At 49.4% G+C, this 20195-nt stretch overlaps 2 protein-coding genes across 2 annotated transcripts; one reads left to right on the top strand and one right to left on the bottom strand.

Annotated features, from left to right (window-relative positions):
* Positions 1-2985: 2985 nt before the first annotated feature.
* Positions 2986-8478, top strand: MED9 (mediator complex subunit 9). The gene is made up of 2 exons (XM_053364963.1): positions 2986-3714; positions 7443-8478. The coding sequence occupies exons 1-2, from the start codon at positions 3428-3430 to the stop codon at positions 7657-7659; spliced, it is 504 nt and encodes a 167-aa protein (XP_053220938.1). The 5' UTR covers positions 2986-3427; the 3' UTR covers positions 7660-8478.
* Positions 8479-15167: 6689 nt separating this feature from the next.
* Positions 15168-18111, bottom strand: RASD1 (ras related dexamethasone induced 1). Its single transcript, XM_053365282.1, has 2 exons — positions 17713-18111; positions 15168-16553 (listed from the first exon to the last, which is right to left on the bottom strand). The coding sequence occupies exons 1-2, from the start codon at positions 17996-17998 to the stop codon at positions 16003-16005; spliced, it is 837 nt and encodes a 278-aa protein (XP_053221257.1). The 5' UTR covers positions 17999-18111; the 3' UTR covers positions 15168-16002.
* Positions 18112-20195: the final 2084 nt, after the last annotated feature.

The raw sequence follows: 20195 nt of genomic DNA, 5'->3' as shown, positions 1-20195 counted from the left end.
TAGTAGCAGGAGACCTGATAAGAGAAGCGGCTGGACCGTAGAGGACAAGTGAGTCTAAGGTCGACTAAAGGAGGGTACAGAGATTGCAGAGATGCCAAAGTATTTTTTTTTGCATCTGTCTTCACAGGGACAATTGCAGGGCAGATACCAGGAAAAAACAGTGGAAAGTGTGGAATAACAATGATGTTGTATAACCTTCCCTGAATGACTATTAATCCTTGGTAAAACAGCAAACGTTGTACAACCCCCCTGTAAAACTCCATGCCTGATGGCTGCTGAATTAAAAACTTGTCTGGAAGCAACTTGAGACTCGTAGTCAGTTAACTCGCATGGTAATTGTTACTTATACAGTATAAAAAGTCAAAGCAAAATTCCAAAATGCATTTGCAAGCCCAGTCGCAGATCCCAGGAACTCAGGCCCAGTTGAATTAGCCACAACTTTATTAAATTTCAGATGGCTTAGGCATTGGGCATATATTCCTCTCAGCCCCCGATTGGGGACTGAGGCAGAGAAGGTGTAGGCTTATGAGGCTTTGCCCTCGGGTGGGAAAAATATTGCGCCCGGGAAAAGGAGATGGGAGTCAACAGACACTCAAGGAATAGTTTCGGAGAAAAAGCTTTATTTCTACCATCCATGAACTGGTAGAAGGAGCAAGTGTGATAGTTCACAAACAAGCATGGGCTCACAGTCATTTGCACAGAGCATATATTCCCCTTCCAGTTCCCTCCCCTTTCTCCTCTTCTTCAAGAGTCCTGCCCCATGTTGAGTTTCCTGAGCATGAACAGAAAGCTCCTGTCTTTGGGAAAGGGGGGGGGGGTGAGAAGCCAAGGGGGTCAAGGAGCCTTGTGGTTCAGCATGTCCAAGATGTTGCAACTGAATGAGATAAGATTCAGTTCTCAGGCCTGAGTATTCTTGGCATTGACAGCAGTGGCGTAGCATGGGTTGTCAGCACCCGGGGCAAGGCAAGTAATTTGCGCCCCCTAACCCGTGGATTTTAGCAGGGGGCAGAGAGCTGCGAGTGCGAGCGCGCCCCCCCCCCAGATGTTGCGCCCGGTGCGGCCGGCCCCCCTGCACCCCCCACGCTACGCCACTGATTGACAGAGTCTATTCATTAGCCTTTAAAAGTAACATTTTGCCTATGCACAGCATCTTGAGAGAGCAGTTTGAGGCCTGGGGTGATTATTGAGGGGGGGTGTGACTTCGGGCCTAGGTGGGGTCACCTGTCCTCACCTTCCTTCAAAGGGAAGACAGGAATTATGGGGGACACAACGGCCAGCCCAGGGATGGCGTGATCCCAGGAGCCAGAGAAAGGCGCGCCGGGTCGCCAAAGCCGATCACATCAAGACTGGTGAGCAGTCAATTAGAGCAGTATTTCAGGACTTGTTAACAGGTTTGCACAGGTTGTGTTTGCCAGTTTAGTGCAGCAGTTAAGTGTGTTGGGACTAACAACCGGGAGAACAGGGTTCAAATCCCCACTCAGCTACAAAAACTCGCTGGGTGACCTTGGGCCAGCCCCTCTCTCAGCCAAGCCTACCTCTCAGGGCTGTTTTGAGGATAAAATGGGGAGAACTATGTATGCTGCCTTAATGTCCCTGGAGGTTATAAATGTAAAAATGAATTAATTTTTTTTTAAATGTATTTTGTGGTTTTTTTAATTGTGATTTTATGTTGTGAACCACCCTGAGATCTATGGGTATAGGGCAGTATACAAATTTAATTAATAGCAACAATTTAGGTTTATTTTTGAGTAAACATAGCTGCAAATCAATTTAAATTTGATTGTTTTCTGTGATGCACGAGTATTGTCTTTTATGATTAAGGGGTTATTAGCTTGCTTGTTTTATTTGGTAGAAAGCTGGAGAACAGCAGCACTTTGTTGTTTAGTCATGTCTGACTCTTCGTGACGCCATGGACCAGAGCACGCCAGGCACTCCTGTCTTCCACTGCCTCCCGCAGTTTGGTCAAACTCATGCTGGTAGCTTCGGGAACACTGTCCCACCATCTCGTCCTCTGTCGTCCCCTTCTCCTTGTGCCCTCCATCTTTCCCAACATCAGGGTCTTTTCCAGGGAGTCTTCTCTTCTCGTGAGGTGGCCAAAGTATTGGAGCCTCAGCTTCAGGATCTGTCCTTCCAGTGAGCACTCAGGGCTGATTTCCTTCAGAATGGATAGGTTTGATCTTCTTGCAGTCCATGGGACTCGAGTCTCCTCCAGCACCATAATTCAAAAGCATCACAGCAGCACGTGTGATAATACTAAAACATAGTGTTAAATGAACTTGCAGTAATAATGATATTAAAATGTGTCAGTTACAGAAAGGTAGCCGTGTTGGTCTGCCATAGTCAAAACAAAAAAATTTTTTTCCTTCCAGTAGCACCTTAAAGACCAACTAAGTTAGTTCTTGGTATGAGCTTTCGTGTGCATGCACACTTCTTCAGATACACTTGAAACAGAAGTTGCCAGATCCCTCTATATAGTGAGAAGGTGGGGAGGGGTATTACTCAGAAGGGTGGTGGGAATGGGTGATTGGCAGATAGCTGTGATGAGCCTGTTGACGACTCTTAACGACTGCAATAGGTCTTACAGGAAAAAGCAAGGGGTGAGAAGGTGAAAAATGGCTTTGTCATGTATAATGAGATAAGGATCCAATGTCTTTGTTCAGACCAGGTCTCTCCATGGTTTTAAGTTTGGTAATGAGTTGCAATTCAGCAGCTTCTCTTTCCAGTCTATTTCTGAAATGTGTGTGTAGGTTTACTCGTGCGTAAGAACCTTGCATCCCAGCAAAACCTCATTCCCAATATGAGTTTGTGTAGGGGATTCCGATGGCAATTTTCACCTAGGTAAGTTTGCACCGGGCTGTAAGCTAAGATCCCTCCCGGGCAGCTAACGCGGCGGCAACACCATCTCATGCGCAAAGGAGGAGGAGCAGCCAAGCTGACGCGCAAACTCTGAGACCAGTTTTGCAAGGGCGAGAGGCTTTTCGTGCTTTCGTCGCGACGCCCGGAAAAGTGGGGGAGGAGGAAGAGGAAAGGGAGAGAGAGAGAGCGTGCACGAGTGCAAAGCTTAAAAATAGCAGCGTGCAAAATAAATAAGAGCAAGCACTAAATAAAAGGAGAGGATTTTTTTTTAAATAATGCATGCAATTAAATGAATAACGAAACAGGAGCAAGCTAGCAGGAGAGGAAGAATTCTTTTTTAAAATACATGCATGCATTTCAGTAAATAAGGAAACAGGAGCAAGCAAGCGAAAAGGAGAGGAAGGAATTTTTTTAAAAATATATGCATGCAATTAAATAAATAAATAAATAAGGAAACAGGAGCGAGCAAGCAAAGAGGAGAGGAAGGGAAAAAATTAAAAAATACGCATGCAATCAAATAAATAAGGAAACAGGAGCAAGCAAGCGAGCACAGAGGAGGCATCCAAAGGCCATGGCGACGCCTGGAGGAACCTCGGCCGTCGGGGGTTCTCGCCCCGACGAGCAGCCCTCGGCGCCACCCGGAGCGCCCCAGGCCGCGGCCCCGGCGGGGGAGCAGCAGGCGCCGCCTCCGCCCCAGCAGCAGCCCTCGCCGGCCGAGCAGAAGTTCCAGTCTCCCGCCGGGCAGGCGCCTCCGCCCCCGGGGCAGCAGCAGCAGCAGGGACCCCCGCAGGCGCCCGGCGCCCACCCGGGCCAGGAGGACTACTCTTTCCTCCCCCTGGTGCACGACATCATCAAATGGTAAATGGCCCCCGAGGGAGGCGGGAGGGTCGAGGGTGGAGAGCCTCCAGGGACAGGGGCAGTCTACCGCTGAAGGGGGGCAGGTAAAGGGACCCCTGACCATTAGGTCCAGTCGTGGCTGACTCTGGGGTTGCGACGCTCATCTCGCTTTATTGGCCGAGGGAGCCGGCATACAGCTTCCGGGTCATGTGGCCAGCATGACTAAGCCGCTTCTGGAGAACCAGAGCAGAACCGTTTACCTTCCCGCCAGAGCAGTACCTACTTATCTACTTGCACTTTGTGCTTTCGAACTGCTAGGTTGGCAGGAGCAGGGACCGAGCAACAGGAGCTCACCCCATAGCGGGGATTCGAACAGCCGACCTTCCTTCTGATCGGCAAGCCCTAGGCTCAGTGGTTTAACCCACAGAGCCACCTGTGCTGGGAAACAATTCATCAGGGCTGGTTATGGCCTTAGAAAGCTCTTAGGTCCAGGCTATCTGAAATAGACTGCACAAAGCTGCCCTGGGCTCTTGAGTCCCTTTCTGGAGAGGCCGTTTCTCCTGCCACCCTCATGGGCACTCTTGTAGGGTTGAGGGACGGGGCCTCCTGAGTGGTGGCCTCCCCCAGGCAACTGTGGAACTCCCTGCCTCAAGAAGGTAGGCTGGCTCCTTCCCATGGGCAGGTGACGATTGTCTTATTCCGACAGGCCTTTGGGAACGGGCTGGAGCAGTGCTGTTTGTATTGTAATTGTTTGTAGGGGTGTATGGGGCGTTAGGGGGAGAGGTCGTTCCTCTGGTGGGGGACACGCCGTTCTCCTTCTGGGGGTAGTTTTCCCACCTTTGGTTCCCCACCTTGCACTCGGCTCTCACCTGTGGCTCCTAGAAGCTGTCAGTCATTATATTATTATATTATAACAGCGGCCACAACCCGAGAATGGCTTTGACTGGCTGGCTAAACCAGGTGAGGGGATTAGGGGCTCCTCCAGCATGCAAAGACTCATAGAATCAGAGACTTGGGCAGTTAGAAGGGACCACGAAAGGCCCTCTATTCCAACCCCAGCAATGCAGGAATCTTTTGCCCAATGTGGGGCTCAGACCCACAGCCCTGAGATTGAGAGTCTCATGCTCTGCCGAATGAGCTCTGGATGAAACCAAGAGTGGGACCAGTGGTCAAGGAGGTGGTTTCTGCACAGGCTGTAGAGCAACCTTCCTCAACCTGTGGGTCCCCAGATGTTGTTGAACTACAACTCCCATCACCCCTAGCTAAGCAAGGCCAGAGCTCAAGGATGATGGGAGTTGTAGTCCAGCAATATCTGGGGACCCACAGGTTGAGAACCGCTGCTGTAGAGAAAAGAGAGGGGTGGATGGAGCTTGTCCACATCGAAGGCAGAAGCTGTGATCCAAAATTTCCGCTGCCTTGTGGGGTATCTTCGGGGGAAGAAAAGCCTAAGGAATAAACCATCCACAAATCGGGATTGGAGTCCCTAAGACGGTTGGATGGCGCCTTGAACGCCTTCTTCCAGCAACTCCTGCGGCCAAGCTGGTGCCAAACGTCTTGCTCTGCTTTCCATTGGACCGCATCAGCGAGGCCAAGAACGGGGTCTTTTCACCTGGGCAGCCCAGGACCCCATACACCCAGGCTTGCACCACAGAGTGAATATTAGAATCATAATATTGTAGCATCAGAAGAGAACTCAAGGGTCGTCTACTCCAGGCCTAGGCAAACTTGGCCCTCCAGATGTTTTTTGGAACTACAACTCCCATCATCCCTGAACACTGGTCCTGTTAGCTAGGGATGATGGAAGCTGTAGTCCCAAAACATCTGGAGGGCCGAGTTTGCCTATGCCTGGTCTACTCCAACCTGCAATTCAGGAATCTTGCCCACAGCTGTCCCTGGGTGGACTCAAACCAACCTTATGGTTAAGAGCCAGACACACTGACCCATGGGAGTACGGAAAGGGGTTTGGGATTCACCTCTTCCCTATTTTATCCTCGCAATGGCCCTATGAGGCAGAGAGTGTGTGACTGGCCCGAGGTCACTCAGTGGGTCTGGTGGCTGAGCAGACATTTGTAATCATAGAATTGTAAGGATTGTAAAGTTGGAAGGGACCCCAAGAGTCCTCTGTAACAACAACAAGAAGAATTTATTACTTATACCTTGCCCATCTGGCTGGGTTTCCCCAGCCACTCTGGGCGGCTCCCAACAGAATATTAAAAATACAATAAAACATTAAAAACTTCCCTAAACAGGGATGCCTTCCGTTGTCTTCTTAAAGTCAGATAGTTTTATCTCCTTGACATCTGGTGGGAGGGCATTCCACAGGGCAGGCGCCACTACCAAGAAGGCCCTCTACCTGGTTCCCTGTAACTTAGCTTCTCGCAGGGAGGGAACTGCCAGAAGGCCCTTGGAGCTGGACCTCAGCATCCGGGCAGAACAATGGGGGTGGAGACGCTCCTTCAGGTATTTTGGGCCGAAGCCGTTTAGGGCTTTCAAGGTCAGCACCAACACTTTGAATTGTGCTCGGAAACGTACTGGGAGCCAATGTAGGTCTTTTAGGACCGGTGTCATATGGTCTCGGCGGCCGCTCCCAGTCACCAGCCTAGCTGCCACATTCTGGATTAATTGCAGTTTCCGGGTCACCTTCAAAGGTAGCCCCACATAGAGCGCATTGCAGTAGTCCAAGCGAGAGATAACTAGAGCATGCACCACTCTGGTGAGACAGTCCATGGGCAGGTAGGGTCTCAGGCTGCGTACCAGATGGAGCTGGTAGACAGCTGCCCTGGACACAAAATTGACCTGCACCACCATGGACAGCTGTGAGTCAAGTCCAGCCCTCTGCAATGCAGGAATCTCAGCCAAAGCATCCATGACAGATGGCCGTCCATCTGAACCCTGGTCTCCCGGAGGATGAAGAATGGAGGGCAAGTCTCTCAGTAGCAACTAGGCATGACAGCTGTGCTTTGCCTGCATGGTTGGAGGAAGGGATCCTTCTGAAAACCAGTTGCTGGAAAACACAGGAAGTGAGAGTACATTCGCACTCAGCTCCTGCTTGCTCACTCCCTACAGGTGAGAACTGGATGCTGGACTAAATGGGCCATTGGTTGTGCAGGCAGTCCTCGTACTGCATTCTTACGTTCTTAAATAATAATAATAAGTTATTATTTATACCCCGCCCATCTGGCTGGGTTTCCCCAGCCACTCTGGGTGGCTTCCAACCGAATATTAAAAACAATACAGCATCAGACATTAAAAACTTCCCTAAACAGGGCTGCCTTCGGTTGTCTTCTTAAAGTCAGATAGTTTTATCTCCTTGATATCTGGTGGGAGAGTGTTCCACAGGGCAGGTGCCACCATCAAGAAGGCCCTCTGCTTGGTTCCCTATAACCTCACTTCTCGCAGTGAGAGAACAGCCAGAAGGCCCTCGGAGCTGGACCTCAGTCTCTGGGCTGGATGATGGGGGTGGAGACGCTCCTTCAGGTATACAGGACCGAGGCCGTTTAGGGCTTTAAAGTTCTTTAAACATTTTTTAAAGTTGCTACAAAGAAGGTCATGAACGTTTCCGAGAATTAAAGGCCTCTGTGTTCTGCATGCTTTCCCGGGAACATTGTGGCTCACGATGCTTCCGTGGGCGCCTGCTTCCTCCCAATTCCCTGTCGAATTCCCATTCCTGAACCCGTGGCGCCCTGCTACCATAAATGGCATGTGAACGTCATCTTAGCTGCTCTCTTCCTCTCTCTCTCTCCCTTCAGCATGGATAAAGACAGCCAAGATGTCCACCAGGTTTTGAACGAGCTGAGGACCAAATTTGTGGAGGTGCGGAAGGTGGTCCAGACTATGCAGGGGATCTCCGTGAGTCCTGAGCAGCAGCAGCTGCAGCTTCAAAGCCTCCGGGAGCAAGTCAAGACCAAGAGTGAATTGCTGCAGAAGTACAAAAGCCTCTGCATGTTTGAGATCCCCAAGGATTAGGCAGGAAGAGACCCGAGGCTCTGCAAAGAGATTCCGCTGGTTCTGGAAGCAGTCCGAGGGAACTGCAGTGCTTTTGGCACCAAAGGGAAACACAATTTTCTTGCAGCAGCTCATAAGCTGTAACGCACCGTCCTGGTGTGCACATTGGTGTTTTGGTTTAGAGGCCCAGTTGCAGCAGAACGGGGAATGTGCCTTCTGCATTTTGCAGGCGGGTGGGAGTTGCACATTTTGTATGCTCCTCAGTCTTAAAAATAACTAAAACTAAAAAACAAAACAAAACCCTGCACATGGAAAACTAGAATGTCAGGGAGAAATGTCATTCCCTGACATGCTGCTTTTCCAGAAGCAAGGAGCTGGTGCTTTGTTTGCTTTTCCTCTTTAGTGGATGTACATTCAGTGCAAGCAACACCTTTCCACCAGTAGCCTCCTTCACTCGTTGTTTGAAATGTATAAACTGGGTCCAAGAGGATGCTAGGGCAGGCTGTTACTATTTCCCTTCATCACCCAGCACCTAAGAAGGCAATTACCTGCTTTCTTTCGCTGAGGACATCAGGAAGCAGCAGAAGAGATGGACAAAATGACAAAAGCATGACTCCTTTAGTATTCCTGGAGACTTAAGAGCGGGTGAAATCTGCTCCTGTTTCTGGGGAAGGAAACGGGTTGGCAGGGCAGCCTCAGTTTACAAATTTGTGTATATTTGTTTATAGATTCTTTCTGGTGGGTTAAGCCTTCTTTAGAAAAATGATACTTTTAATAATTTGCGTATATGTCTGTTTTGGGGGGAAACTCTGAAAAATAAATCTGGGACTGTGCTGCAGATACTGCCTCCTAGCTAAGTCAACCTGTAACTAGATTCCTTGCATGGAATAATGATATTATTTGTGTAGTTCTTCCCGGTGTGCTCATGCAATTGTTTGTTTGTTTAAGAAGCTGATAGTCACATTTGGTGCAGCAATAATCCAGCGATAGTCATGGGAGATTCCATTGCAGAACTATTCTGACTTCTAAAACCTCGCTGGCTTGCTGTGCCAGCAGAGAGTCTATAGCCTTTTCCCCAATCGAGAGAGGTATTGCTTGTCTGTTTTCTGTCTTACTTGCTTGCTAAATTTATATGGCAAATGCACAAGCAATCAGACATTTAAAAATAATTCCAATACAGGTGCAAACTGAACGATTGGCGTATGTTTTCTCAGAATTGTAGAAGGGGACCCTAGGGTCATCTACTCCAACCCCCTGCGATGCCGGAATCTCAACTTTGCATTGCAGTGTTTTGCCAGGAGAAGGAAAGGGAGCACGATGCTCTCTTCAAATACCCAAAGGGCTGTTTCGTAAATGAGGATGAGAACGTCTTCCTCTGCTGCCCCGGAGAGATTTGTGGCTGTGAGGAGCGTGATTTGAACCCTGGTCTTCCAGGTCTTAGTCTAGCTCCCTAACCGCTACACCACTAGAAAAATGAATCTGTTTATGACGACTACAGAAGAACAGAAATGGAGGTGGGGGCAGACGGCGAGGATATGGAGTCCTTTTCCATGCACACACTTAGTCTTAATTGTAATATTTGCAGTAGGGCATTGGGACAAGGCGCCTTTGCTAATAGTGTCAGGACAAAGCTTCTGAAACTGGACGTGCGTGGGGCAATACGACCTGAGCTATCTGATCTCTTTCCTGCTTGCCAACTTGAAATAACACTACCCTGCCTCTGAATGCATGGGAACTCTGCAATTTCAGCATCAGCAAGCGTGGGTCAGGATTATTTACTCCTACCGGCGCTGGTTCTCACGTCCAATCAGAGTCCTGAAAAACAGGCAGGCTGCTGCAATGAAGGGGAAGGGGACGGTGGCTGATGTTTGACCCCCACTGCCTCTCATTTACAGAGGCAAAAGGCATTGTCGGCTCGCCGGGGGGAGATGGGGGCGTTGCGTCGCCGGAGCTGCTGTTTGTGCCGTTTCAGGTGCGCGAGTACAGTACATTGGCCCCCACCCAAAGTCACGCGGGGAGAGTTCCCATTGTTGTTTTGTACTCAAGCTGCAGAGGACAATGCGGGTACATTACAGAGGGTGTGTTCGAGGAGGCCGCTAACGGGGTCATTGAGGGCGGCCTTCCCGCAGCTCACCCTTGGTACATTTAAGGAAAATTGCCCTGCCCGCTGTTGACATTTGAGGGACCTGCAAACTTCCCTTCTGATTCAGGCGGTGATTCAGGCGGGGGCAAGATGTAAGGCACATACCTGAGGACTTATTCAGAGCCAAGTATTGATGCACAGGGAGAAAAATGCAGAGAGATTAAAGAACTTGACGTCAGGGGCTGCTTGCAGGCTTTCTGTGGGCATCTGGTTGGCCACTCTGAAAACAGGGTGCTGGGTTGACCCATGGGAGTGCTGGCCTGATGCAGCTTCTTCTTAGGTTTCCAATCAGAAATAGGTTTCCATCTAACTGCTTTCAACATGGCTGGTTCGAATCTCACTCCCTGCACTCCACAGGTGCACCGTCTTTTCACCGAAATGTGTGTATGTAACCTACCCTCAGGGGACGCGGGTGGCGCTGTGGGTTAAACCACAGAGCCTAGGACTTGCCGATTGGAAGGTCGGTGGTTCGAATCCCCGCAACGGGGTGAGCTCCCATTGCTCGGTCCCAGCTGCTGCCAACCTACCAGTTCGAAAGCACGTCAAGTGCAAGTAGATAAACAGGTACCGTTCCGGCGGGAAGGTAAACAGCGTTTCCGTGCACTGCTCTGGTTCGCCAGAAGCGGCTTAGTCATGCTGGCCACATGACCCGGAAGCTGTACGCCGGCTCCCTCGGCCAATAAAGCAAGAGGAGCGCCGCAACCCCAGAGTCGGCCACGACTGGACCTAATGGTCAGGGGTCCCTTTACCTTTAACCTACCCTCAGAGGAGGGAATCCTCAGACAGGGCTATAGCTCGGGTAGAAGATTTGGTTTGCGTACAGCAGCTTTTGACCTCTGTAGGCAAGGCTGGGGAAAACTGATTTGCTGGAGAGCCACTGCCAGCCGTTATAGCCAAGGCTGAACTAGGTATGCCAATGGCCTGGCGTGATGGAAGGCAGCTTCTGACGCCCCTGTTTAATTCAGCCCTTTACTCAGAGTCATGAGGTCTGGAACCTTATTTATTTTCAATGGAATCACTGTACTTCAATGCTCCAGCACGTCCTCTCCTGCATTGCATGGGGTTGAACTAGATGACTCTACAATTCTATTATTCCATTATATTCCCCCCCCCCTCTCTCTCTCACACACACACACACAGAGAGAGAGAGAGAGAGAGACAAAGTAAAAAAACCCCAACTAGTTTTGCAGAAGAAAAAAGGAATACAAAGAGCTTTTCAGAATCTTTGCCCCTCGTGTCTTGTAAATGCCAGGAAGGGAGGCCAACAAGGAAATGGAAATATGCAGTTTAATTCCCATTTCCCTCTTTCTCCCTTTTCAGGCTGGGAGCATTAATGCTGCCTTGGTGTGTGTGTGTGTGTGTGTGTGTGTGTGTGTGTAATTATCCGGATGTGAACGGTAGACTTGTTATTAAATTGCTTCCTGCGATGCTAAGGGTCTCCTCTCTGCAGACACACTTGGCACATGCAAGAGGGGGAGAGGTGTTGGAGCGCACCCATGTTAAATACTTTTCAAGGGACATTTGCATGTGAACGTTTCCCCTGGTGCAAAAATAAAATAAAATCCAACCCCATTCCTCTTGGGTTCTTAGGAGAATCGCCATAGCCTGTGCATGCAGAAGGTTCCAGATTCAATCCCTGACATTTCCAGGTAGGGCTGGAAGTAGCTTCTTACTGAAAGACCCACTTCCAGTCTACTAGTGTCACAGAGTGAGCCGGTCAGAAAATCACACAGTTCTAAGCCGGAGTTAACTATTAGTAAAAATACAGATCTTCACAAACCTGGCCGAGTGTCAGGCCTATTGAGCACAGCAAATAAAATCCCGTGTCGCAAAACAGAACACTCTGAACAACAAAAGCAACAGGTTGGCTAATAATATACTGACTATTTTTATAACACTATTTAGTTTCAAAATACATAAACAGAAGACATTTAATATGTGCATGGAGTCACAAAGTAAGAAGAATCAAATAAAGGCTCACATCTTGAACAATAATCCATACTCTGCATCTCTACTACTACAGGTACATTGATGATTTATTTTTTCTGTTTAGTAATGAATATGGTCTTCTACAGTTCTCCACTTGGATTAATTCAATACACCCGGCTTAATTTTTTTCAGGACATCATAGTACTAATTCTTGCACATTTCTAGATGTTGAGGTGCTAAAACAGGATGGATACTGGGTATGTGTTGTCTATTGAGCACAGCAGCTCGTGCCCTTTAGGTTCTGCTCCATGAAATCAAGTGCTGCGACTGAAAGCCTCTCTCTCTCTTTTTAATAAATCATTTTTATTGAGACTGAAAATCTCTGCCTCCCCACAGCCGTCTAGGTCTCCTATCCAAGTCGGGGGACACCTGACTCCTCTCTGCCTCTTGGCCTCCCTCCTTTCCTGCTTCAGCTTCTTCCTCTGAGTCTGGACTTCTCTCTGCCACAGACTCCCCCCCCGCTCACTAAGTCCTGTTACCTCTTCAGTTTCTGGCACCTCTTCCTTCCATCCTTCCTTCCTCTTCTCCCTTGGACCATTCATCGTTGTTTCACCAACACTCCCCATCTCTGAGCCACCTTCCCTGGAAAGAGAAGGAATGAACTATTTTGGTTTTTATGAATAAAGCGTTCACTGACGCCAGGTGTTTTATTGCTGGCCAGCCCCTGACTCCAGCTCCTGACAGCATGGTCCCCTGGCCTAGTCCCTCTGTCGTCGTCCCCCGACATGCCCATGCATTCAGTGCGCCAGTGAAACTCCCCCCTAGTAGTGTTGAAACCATTTTCAGTCTGAGGGCCACCTTCCTTCATGGAGAACCTTCCGGAGGCCACATGGCAGTGGCAGGCAGGGGACTGGTCAGAGGCAAAAATTGGCAGGTGGAATGCTTTTCTTTCCAGCTAAGACCCATTCCAAGCCAAGTGGAAACACTCAAAAGAGGAAACAGAGAAGGGGTGGGGGCATGGCTTGGGGAGGGGCATTTCATAGTGAAAGTCCTGAGGGTCAGAAGGAGAAGCCTGCGAGGCTGCATTTGGCCGCACTAGAGTTGTCAGGTCAGGAGCACCACAGAACGTGAGATTTCAGGGCCCAAACCCGAGACCAAGAGGTGGACCTTGGAGACGGAGGTTAATTGGGAATTGCGGAAGGCAGACCCCACCCCCAGTGTCTGTGCTATAATTTGCAGCCAGCTCCTGATGAAGCTTGCAAGCTGCACCAACAACCTTCTTAATTTTTGTTTAATTAAAGGCATTCTTCCCCACCTGGAGATTCAAATTCTCCACCTGGAGGGAGCAAACCTGGAGACCTGGAGGTCTGGCAACCCTAAACCAGGGTTCTCCCAATGGCCTCCAGACAATTGTGTGCCTCTATTGTAAGTGTATTCTTACTTCATTTAACTGGCAGTGTTCGGAGACAAGGTGTACTGTTTATTCTTAAGGGCTAAAGATTTCTCAGCCACCAATTTCCTATGTTATGCTGATTGCGGACTTTCTGAGTGCTGCTGTGCCCCAAAAGGTGGCCTAGAAATCTTAGCAGAAAACACACAAGAAAGGGCTCTGTGTTTATACGCACTTAGGGGCCGTGGGACCTCTGTGCGGTGTAGACAGTACTGAGCTACTTCAGTATAAGGCGGCCTCTGGGGTTAAAGTAGACTAAAGTATAAAGGGGTTGGACCAGGTGTGAAGAAGAATTGGGCTCATAAATCTGGCTGGCTTTTGTTCTGGCTGAGGACCAAACCAAACCGTCCCGCTCACTTTGACTTTTTCCGTATATAAAACAGGGAGTGGGAACAGAATGTGCGAGAGGCATGTGCATTCAGAAACATCTCTTAATGTTTAACATCCCGTCAGATGGAAGATTTTCTGTGACATGAACTCTTTGACTCGTCCCAATCAATGAAGGGGTGGTGGTGGTGTTTTTTCTAAGCCTTACATTTTCTTATTCTCCTTCCCTCATCTCCCTCCCTGGACCAGCTGCTTTCTCCTCCTAACGACCCTGTGAGGTAGGCTGGCTGAGTGAGAGCGACTGGCCAAGATATTCTTCTGCATGGCCAAGGGAGAATTTGCACCTGGGTCTCCCTAATCCTTGTTCAACATTCTTAACCATTGACACTACAGCAGATGGTCCAGTGTGCGTATTCCACTTCAATTGCTTTTGCCAATACCTATATATTGATATCATGTTTCATAAATTGGGGCGGTGTGGGGAGAAGGGCATATGTATTTTAATAAGGCAACCTTTTGGCTTCCTGTTCATTGAGTTTTCCACCCGTATTCCCCTTTGTAAACCATCCAATTCATCCCACCCCCAACTTGCCCCTGTAATGTTTGACGTCCTTTTTATGGATAGCTTAAACCTGGATTGCAGTGTGTCTACTTTAGTGTAAGCATCCCTGAATGATCGGTTGTACGAATCCAGCTAAGGTCCATCCCCCGCAAAAGTGTCCAATTTGCTACGTCTTGCAGATGGAGCTTATCTATGTTTACTCCGAAGTAAATCCTTGTGTGTTCAATGGAGCTTACACGCTCTAAGTAAGTGTGATTAGGATTGCTGCCCGGTGTCTATAGTTATTTGAGATATCTGTGAAGGGATTTATGGAGGGCAGTGGGTTAGTCATTAGCCAGGATAGTTAAATGGTTCCTCAATGTTCAGAAGTGTAGCTCTTAAGTGTCAAAATGTGTAGTATCTTCCAGCCACCATTTTGTGCAAGACACTATAGATGGGGATGTAGAACTGAGCAGGGCATTGGAGAGTGGATGGGGGTGGGGTTTACATTTCCTAGAGAAGTATAAACTCCCAGTTTCCTATTAACAAGATTGCTAAAAACTGTGATATTAACGGGAGGGGGGGTGTTGCCATAAGTCGCCAATAGATGTCGCTCCTCAGGGAAACGGTCTTGTTTGACAATTGGGTTGGGAAGGCTGTTTGGGTTGCGGAGATTCACCTGCAGCCTTAGAACCCACCCTACCTCGTAAAAGAAACTTTGGGATTGTGCCAAAGGTGAGAGGAAACTGTGACATAACAGCAAGGGTTGCTTGTAGGAAACTTTTGTTTTCACAGCGTGGTGACAACATGTCACTCAGAAGACAGTTTCTGGTCTTGTCTGTTGACGTGGTCCTTTTGTATTCCCCAAGTCTGAATTCATCAAAGCTCCCCCACCCCTCCCCATGTTATGCTGGATTCATCAGCTTCCTGCCCCCCCCCCATGCTATTAAATCCACCAAGCTACATTCTTGGGGGATTCATAAAAATCCAGACTTCTGGATTGGAGACGAGAGATTGTTACACCCAGTGGGGATGCCCCGACCCCTCACCCTGGCTCCCCCCTCCCACCCCGTCCTTGTTTAAATAGCCCCCCTGCTGCAACCTCCCTTTTCGGAAACACCAAAAGCCGGACAAAGCAATTTCTCATTATTTTCAAAAGTTTTATTTTTGTAGAAAAAAAAATATTAACAAAGCTCGTCGCAAGAAACACTGAGCTGCGATTTTGTTCAAGTCCATGGACCAGAAAAAGCTCGACATATAAAGTGCCTGTTTGCTTGAATGCAATTTTCTCGTTCTGAGAGAGAAAAAATCAAGACAGAGAAAGGCGAATGTAAACAAGGAGCGGCTTTTCAACAGCCAACTCCCCCCCTCCCCAAAACAAGCCCCTCATAGTCCCAAACATTGGGGCTGAGGGGTGCAATAGAGAGTTTTGGCAGGTTATTTTCAGCAGCAACAATGGTTAAATTCTTCTGGAGTTGCTCCACAGAAAACATCACAAAGAGACAGCCTTGAGTGTAACTTCACAGTTCAATAATGGCTGTTTTTCCCCTCCCCCCTCGAACCCCCCCCCCAAGTACTTTAAAGACAAAATACAATGCAGAGAGACAGGAAGGGAAACATTTCTCCTTCCCGCAAAGTTTTTCTTTCTTTCCCTTTCTTGCAAATGTCTCTCTCTTCTCCACGTTCAAGTTCTTAAGTCCATCTGTCAGGCCAGGTAACTCCCGCTGGCAAATCCCAAGACAGCTCACCTCCAAAATCTAAAAAAACGAAATCGCGGGGAGCCGTTGGAAAAAGAGTCCCCTGAAATGAGCTTGGAGGAATTGTGGCCTTTGGCATGGGAGCTGCGTCGCCGCCCTTGGCAGAGAAGGCGCATGCTGCCTCTTCTGCCGCCGCCGTAAGCGCTGGCAAGAGTTTTTTGGTAGTAAACAAGAGGCTTCCCGTCTCCGCTGGGAAGGTCTTTAAGGCAGGAGAGGCTTAGCTGATCACACAGCGCTCTTTGTCCTTCGACTGCCCTCCCCGGGTGGTCTTCTCGCGAATGTACATGAGGTCGCTGTGGACGCTTGGCCGGCGGGCAAAGGGAGCCACGATGCCATAGGCGTCTCCGGCACTATCTCCTGATCCTTCCTTCAAAAACTTTTTGCTTTTGAGAGTTTTCTTGTGCAAGAGGTCACAGTACTGAATGGAGACTTTCCGGTGGAGGTCTGGGCTCATTTCACTAGGCAGTTTGGCCATGGTGAAGAGAGCCTGGAACATCTGGTCCAAGCTGCTATTCTTCTTGGCAGAGATCTCGAAGTAGGCACATTTTTTGGGGTCCTGCCCCACCAGCTGCTCAATCTCTCGGGGGCCAACCTCACGGTAGAAGTCGCGGTCGCCTTTGTTCCCGCAGATGACCAGGGGAACATCGATGTTCTCCTTGGTTTTGTTCTTCAGGCAAGACTTGGTCTCCAAGATCTGGTGCTTTAGGCGTTGCACCTCCTCGAAGGAGTCTCGGTTGTCCAGGCTGAACACCAGAATAAAGACGTCTCCTGCAGAAATGGAAGAAGATGGGAAACAAGGTTAGGATCTCGGTAGGTTTTTGAAAGCATTCCCTGTGCGCACCCATCTAGCCCCAGAGAAACCAAAGCAAGCCAGCAGGTGGAGTGGTTGGGTGTTTGGAAGAACTGCTTTCTGCCTGGAAGCCCTCTAAGCCGTATGTTTTTCCATCTACCTGTGCAAATGTGTTAATTTTGGAAGTGTGCCTTTCGCTGGAAAGGTGGCAAGCCAATCTACATTCTTGTGGGAAACCTGCAAGGATTTTCAAATGGTACACGGGAGAGCAAAATCTCACCAGTAACCTTCCTTTTGGCAGATAAATTCCCTTCGCGTTTCCCCTTTGCTCTCTTTCAAAAGATTGCTCTGGCATTGATTGCAAAAGCCAGAAGTAAGTTGCAATGTAACCTGTGCAGATAATAATAGCTAAGAGCTCAAACTTGCATTGCTCAGTTTTTAAGGAACTGGGGAGTTGCAAAGGGTTTTGGATATTGTTGTTGCAAAATTGCAAAGGTTAAATTGCAAAGGTTTTGGATTTTGGTTTTGCAAACTGCCCCGTTCATTAAATAAGCAGCGATGATAGGACTAAAGCAAAGCACTTGGGTGGCTGCAATCTTCATGCACATTTACCCAGGAGTAAGCCCCACTGAACACATTGCGACTTTTACTTCCAAGTAAGCATTTCGGCTGCATGCACATTGATTCCAAAGGGCATCGGCAGCACTGAAATGCCATTCCGACTGCAAAAGGCAGTAAGAGACCCCTGCCTGAGGGACGCTTTTGCTTCCCACGCTAGTTTCTGCTCTCTTTCTCTCCGCACTTCAGCCTCTATCAACAGGTGTTTGAAACACCAGCAAATCCGCTGAGCCTGGTACGTGAGTTTACAGACCAGGAGCAGCAAATTCTCAAATCATTTCCAAAACATGAGCAGCGTCGTATTTTGGGGATGGATGGCTCGCAAGCATCTGCACAAGTTGGAAAACAGCCGGCAAACCGAGAGAGGAGCTATTAATACTATTACTAACTCTAAGATTAATAGTAACAATGGGGAGTATTGATTTTTCTGAGATGCGCTGATGCGCTCCGCCTGCTGCAGCCAACCCCAAACCCCTCTCGCCCCCTTCGGCGCGCGTGTTCCCCGGTCCTGCCTCTCACCTGTGAGGATGGAGAGCCGTCTCATGGCCGGGAACGGGTGGTTCCCCGACGTGTCGAGGATGTCGAGCTGGTAAACTTCCCCGCGGATGCTGTAGAACTTGCGGTGGAAGTCCTCGATGGTGGGCGTGTATTGGTCGTCGAAGCGGCCGGTGAGGAAGCGGGAGACGATGGCCGTCTTGCCCACTTTGGACGAGCCCAGAATGACCATCCGGTAGCAGTTCTTAGCCGGGATATTGAGCTCCGAATCGCTGGGACCCATTTTCTTGATCATCTCGGCCAGGCGCATCGGGAGGCGAGGAGCAGGAGCCGCGGCGGAGAGGCGAGAGACGGCAGGCTGGCAGCGGCTTCCCAGGTCCAGCAAGGAGCGCACCGAGAGGCTGGGATCAGTTGGAGTAAACTCAAGCGCCGCGCCTGCTTATATAGCCGCGGAGCGCGGCCGGCCCGCCCCTTCGGGGGAGAGAAGGGAGGGCGCGCCGAGAGAGGGGCTGGGCTTCGCCCGGGTGCGCAAAGCGGCTCCGCAGGGAGAAGTCGGGACCGGTTTTGGACGGCTCTGGGCACAGGCAGAGGACGGTGGCTTCTGCTGAGTCAGAACACTGGGCTCGTCGAGACCAGTGCTGTCGACACTGGCTGGCAGAGGCTCCCCGGGGTTTCAGATAGGATTGCTCCGGGGAACATAGGAAAGTGACCTGCTAGGTCCATCCAGTTCAATATTGTCGACTCTGGCTGGCAACGGCTCTCCAGGGTTTCAGATAGGTTTGCTCAGGGGGAGCATCGGAAGGTGGCTTCTGCGGAGTCGGACCACTGGGTCCATCTATGGCAGACACTGGCTGGCAGGAGCTCTGTAGGGTATCAGGCGGGGGTCTGTCCCGGGGGTTGAACCTGGAGCGCTCGGCGTGTCAGGCAGAGGCACTCCCCCTGAGCTCGGGCGTGTGATATATGGGGGAGCGAGGTCGTTAGCTTGCCAGCGAGCGGGCTACATAATTGAAAGAACCAGAGAGGCAGGAGGAGGAGGAGGAAGAAGAGGGTCGGGGAGGGTCTTCGCCCCGAGGAGCTTCCAGTCTCAAACCGGGGCGCGCACATAAGGAGGAAGGGGAGCGAGGGAGAGGCGAGGGTCCACAACACGCTTAGGCGCAAGAGCGAACAAATGCCATTTACGCCTAATGCAGAGCGCCTTTATTCAGAAGTAAGCCCTGCTGGGGACAGCGAGGTTTCCTCTCAAGTAAGCATCCACAGGGGGGCAGCCTAATTTCGGCTGTTTTTCAGTTGGAGAGAGACAGCGTCATTTTTTCCCTGCAAACTCTCCAAGCTTGGCATCTACATTTTCCTTCCTTGACTTCTCAAAAGCTGCAGGCCTTGGCAAACCTCCCCAGCAGGGGGGACTTCCAGGAGGGCTCCCCCCCCCAGCTCTGCAAGGGATAAAACTGAGCCCTGGCGCATCCACACCATACATTTAAAGCTCTGCCATCCCGCTGGAAGGCTGTGGAGACACATCCAAGGAATCCGAACACTGGCAGATTCTGAAGTATTTCTTCATGCAGAGTTGAGTTAAACTATGGAACTCACTTCCACTGGAGGCAGGGATGGGCGCCAGTTTGGATGGCTTTAAAACAGGATTGGACAAACACATGAGATAGAGCTGTCAATGGCCACTAAGCACGATATGTGCCATGCTTTGCTTCCGCTGGGAACTGCAGTCTTCCCACGGGCTGGATGCTGGGCTAGGTGGCTTAAAAACAACAACACAGTTTCCATCTAGATTGAGAAAAAGAATGTCTTATGTGTGTTTTAAGACGGTCATGTGTGCACAGCCAAACACACAGGGAGAATCCTGGGAACTGTAGTTTTTTGAGGGTTCTGAGCTCCCAGAGATACAATTCCTAGCACTCTATAAAAGCGACAGTCTCTATGGAGCTCTCTATGGTGGTTAAAGAGGCACAATAGTGCTTTAAATGTATAGTGTGGATGTTTGCTCAAAGGGTGTGGTTTTTTTTGAACCATGAATTTTAGCAGCAGCCCCAGAACAAGTGAAAAGCATCCCTTGAGCATGTGCAGAGTGTGTCACCGCTGGATAACCACAGCTGTAAATCTGCAACGATAGGTTTAGATGGCTTTGCGAGTTCAGGGTTTAAATCTCACCCTAGTCCTGGATGACTTTGGGCAAAACACTGTCTCATGAACTCAGTTTTCCTGTCTGGAAAATGGGAGTAGAAGTTGACTTTTTATTGCTGCTGTTACATTCCTGATGCAAAAAAGAATAACAACTTTAAAGAAGTCTTTTTTTTTTTTTGAGGGGGTGCACTGCATCCTACAAGTCCCTGTGGATTTATTTATTTTTAAAATTGCAGGTAACAGGTGGTCTAAAAGCAGCTAAGAGGCTGTTATAAAGCTGGGAAATTCCAGAAGGGCATCTTCTAAGTCATCAACTCGCTCATTGGCTGCCAGCTGGCTGACTCTTACTCTCTGCAGTAATAAATAAGACTTGT

This window comes from Podarcis raffonei, chromosome 14 (assembly GCF_027172205.1).
Source record: "Podarcis raffonei isolate rPodRaf1 chromosome 14, rPodRaf1.pri, whole genome shotgun sequence".
Taxonomy (NCBI): domain Eukaryota; kingdom Metazoa; phylum Chordata; class Lepidosauria; order Squamata; family Lacertidae; genus Podarcis; species Podarcis raffonei.
Note: the sequence above shows the minus strand (reverse complement) of the source record. Positions and strands in the feature narration are given on the sequence as shown.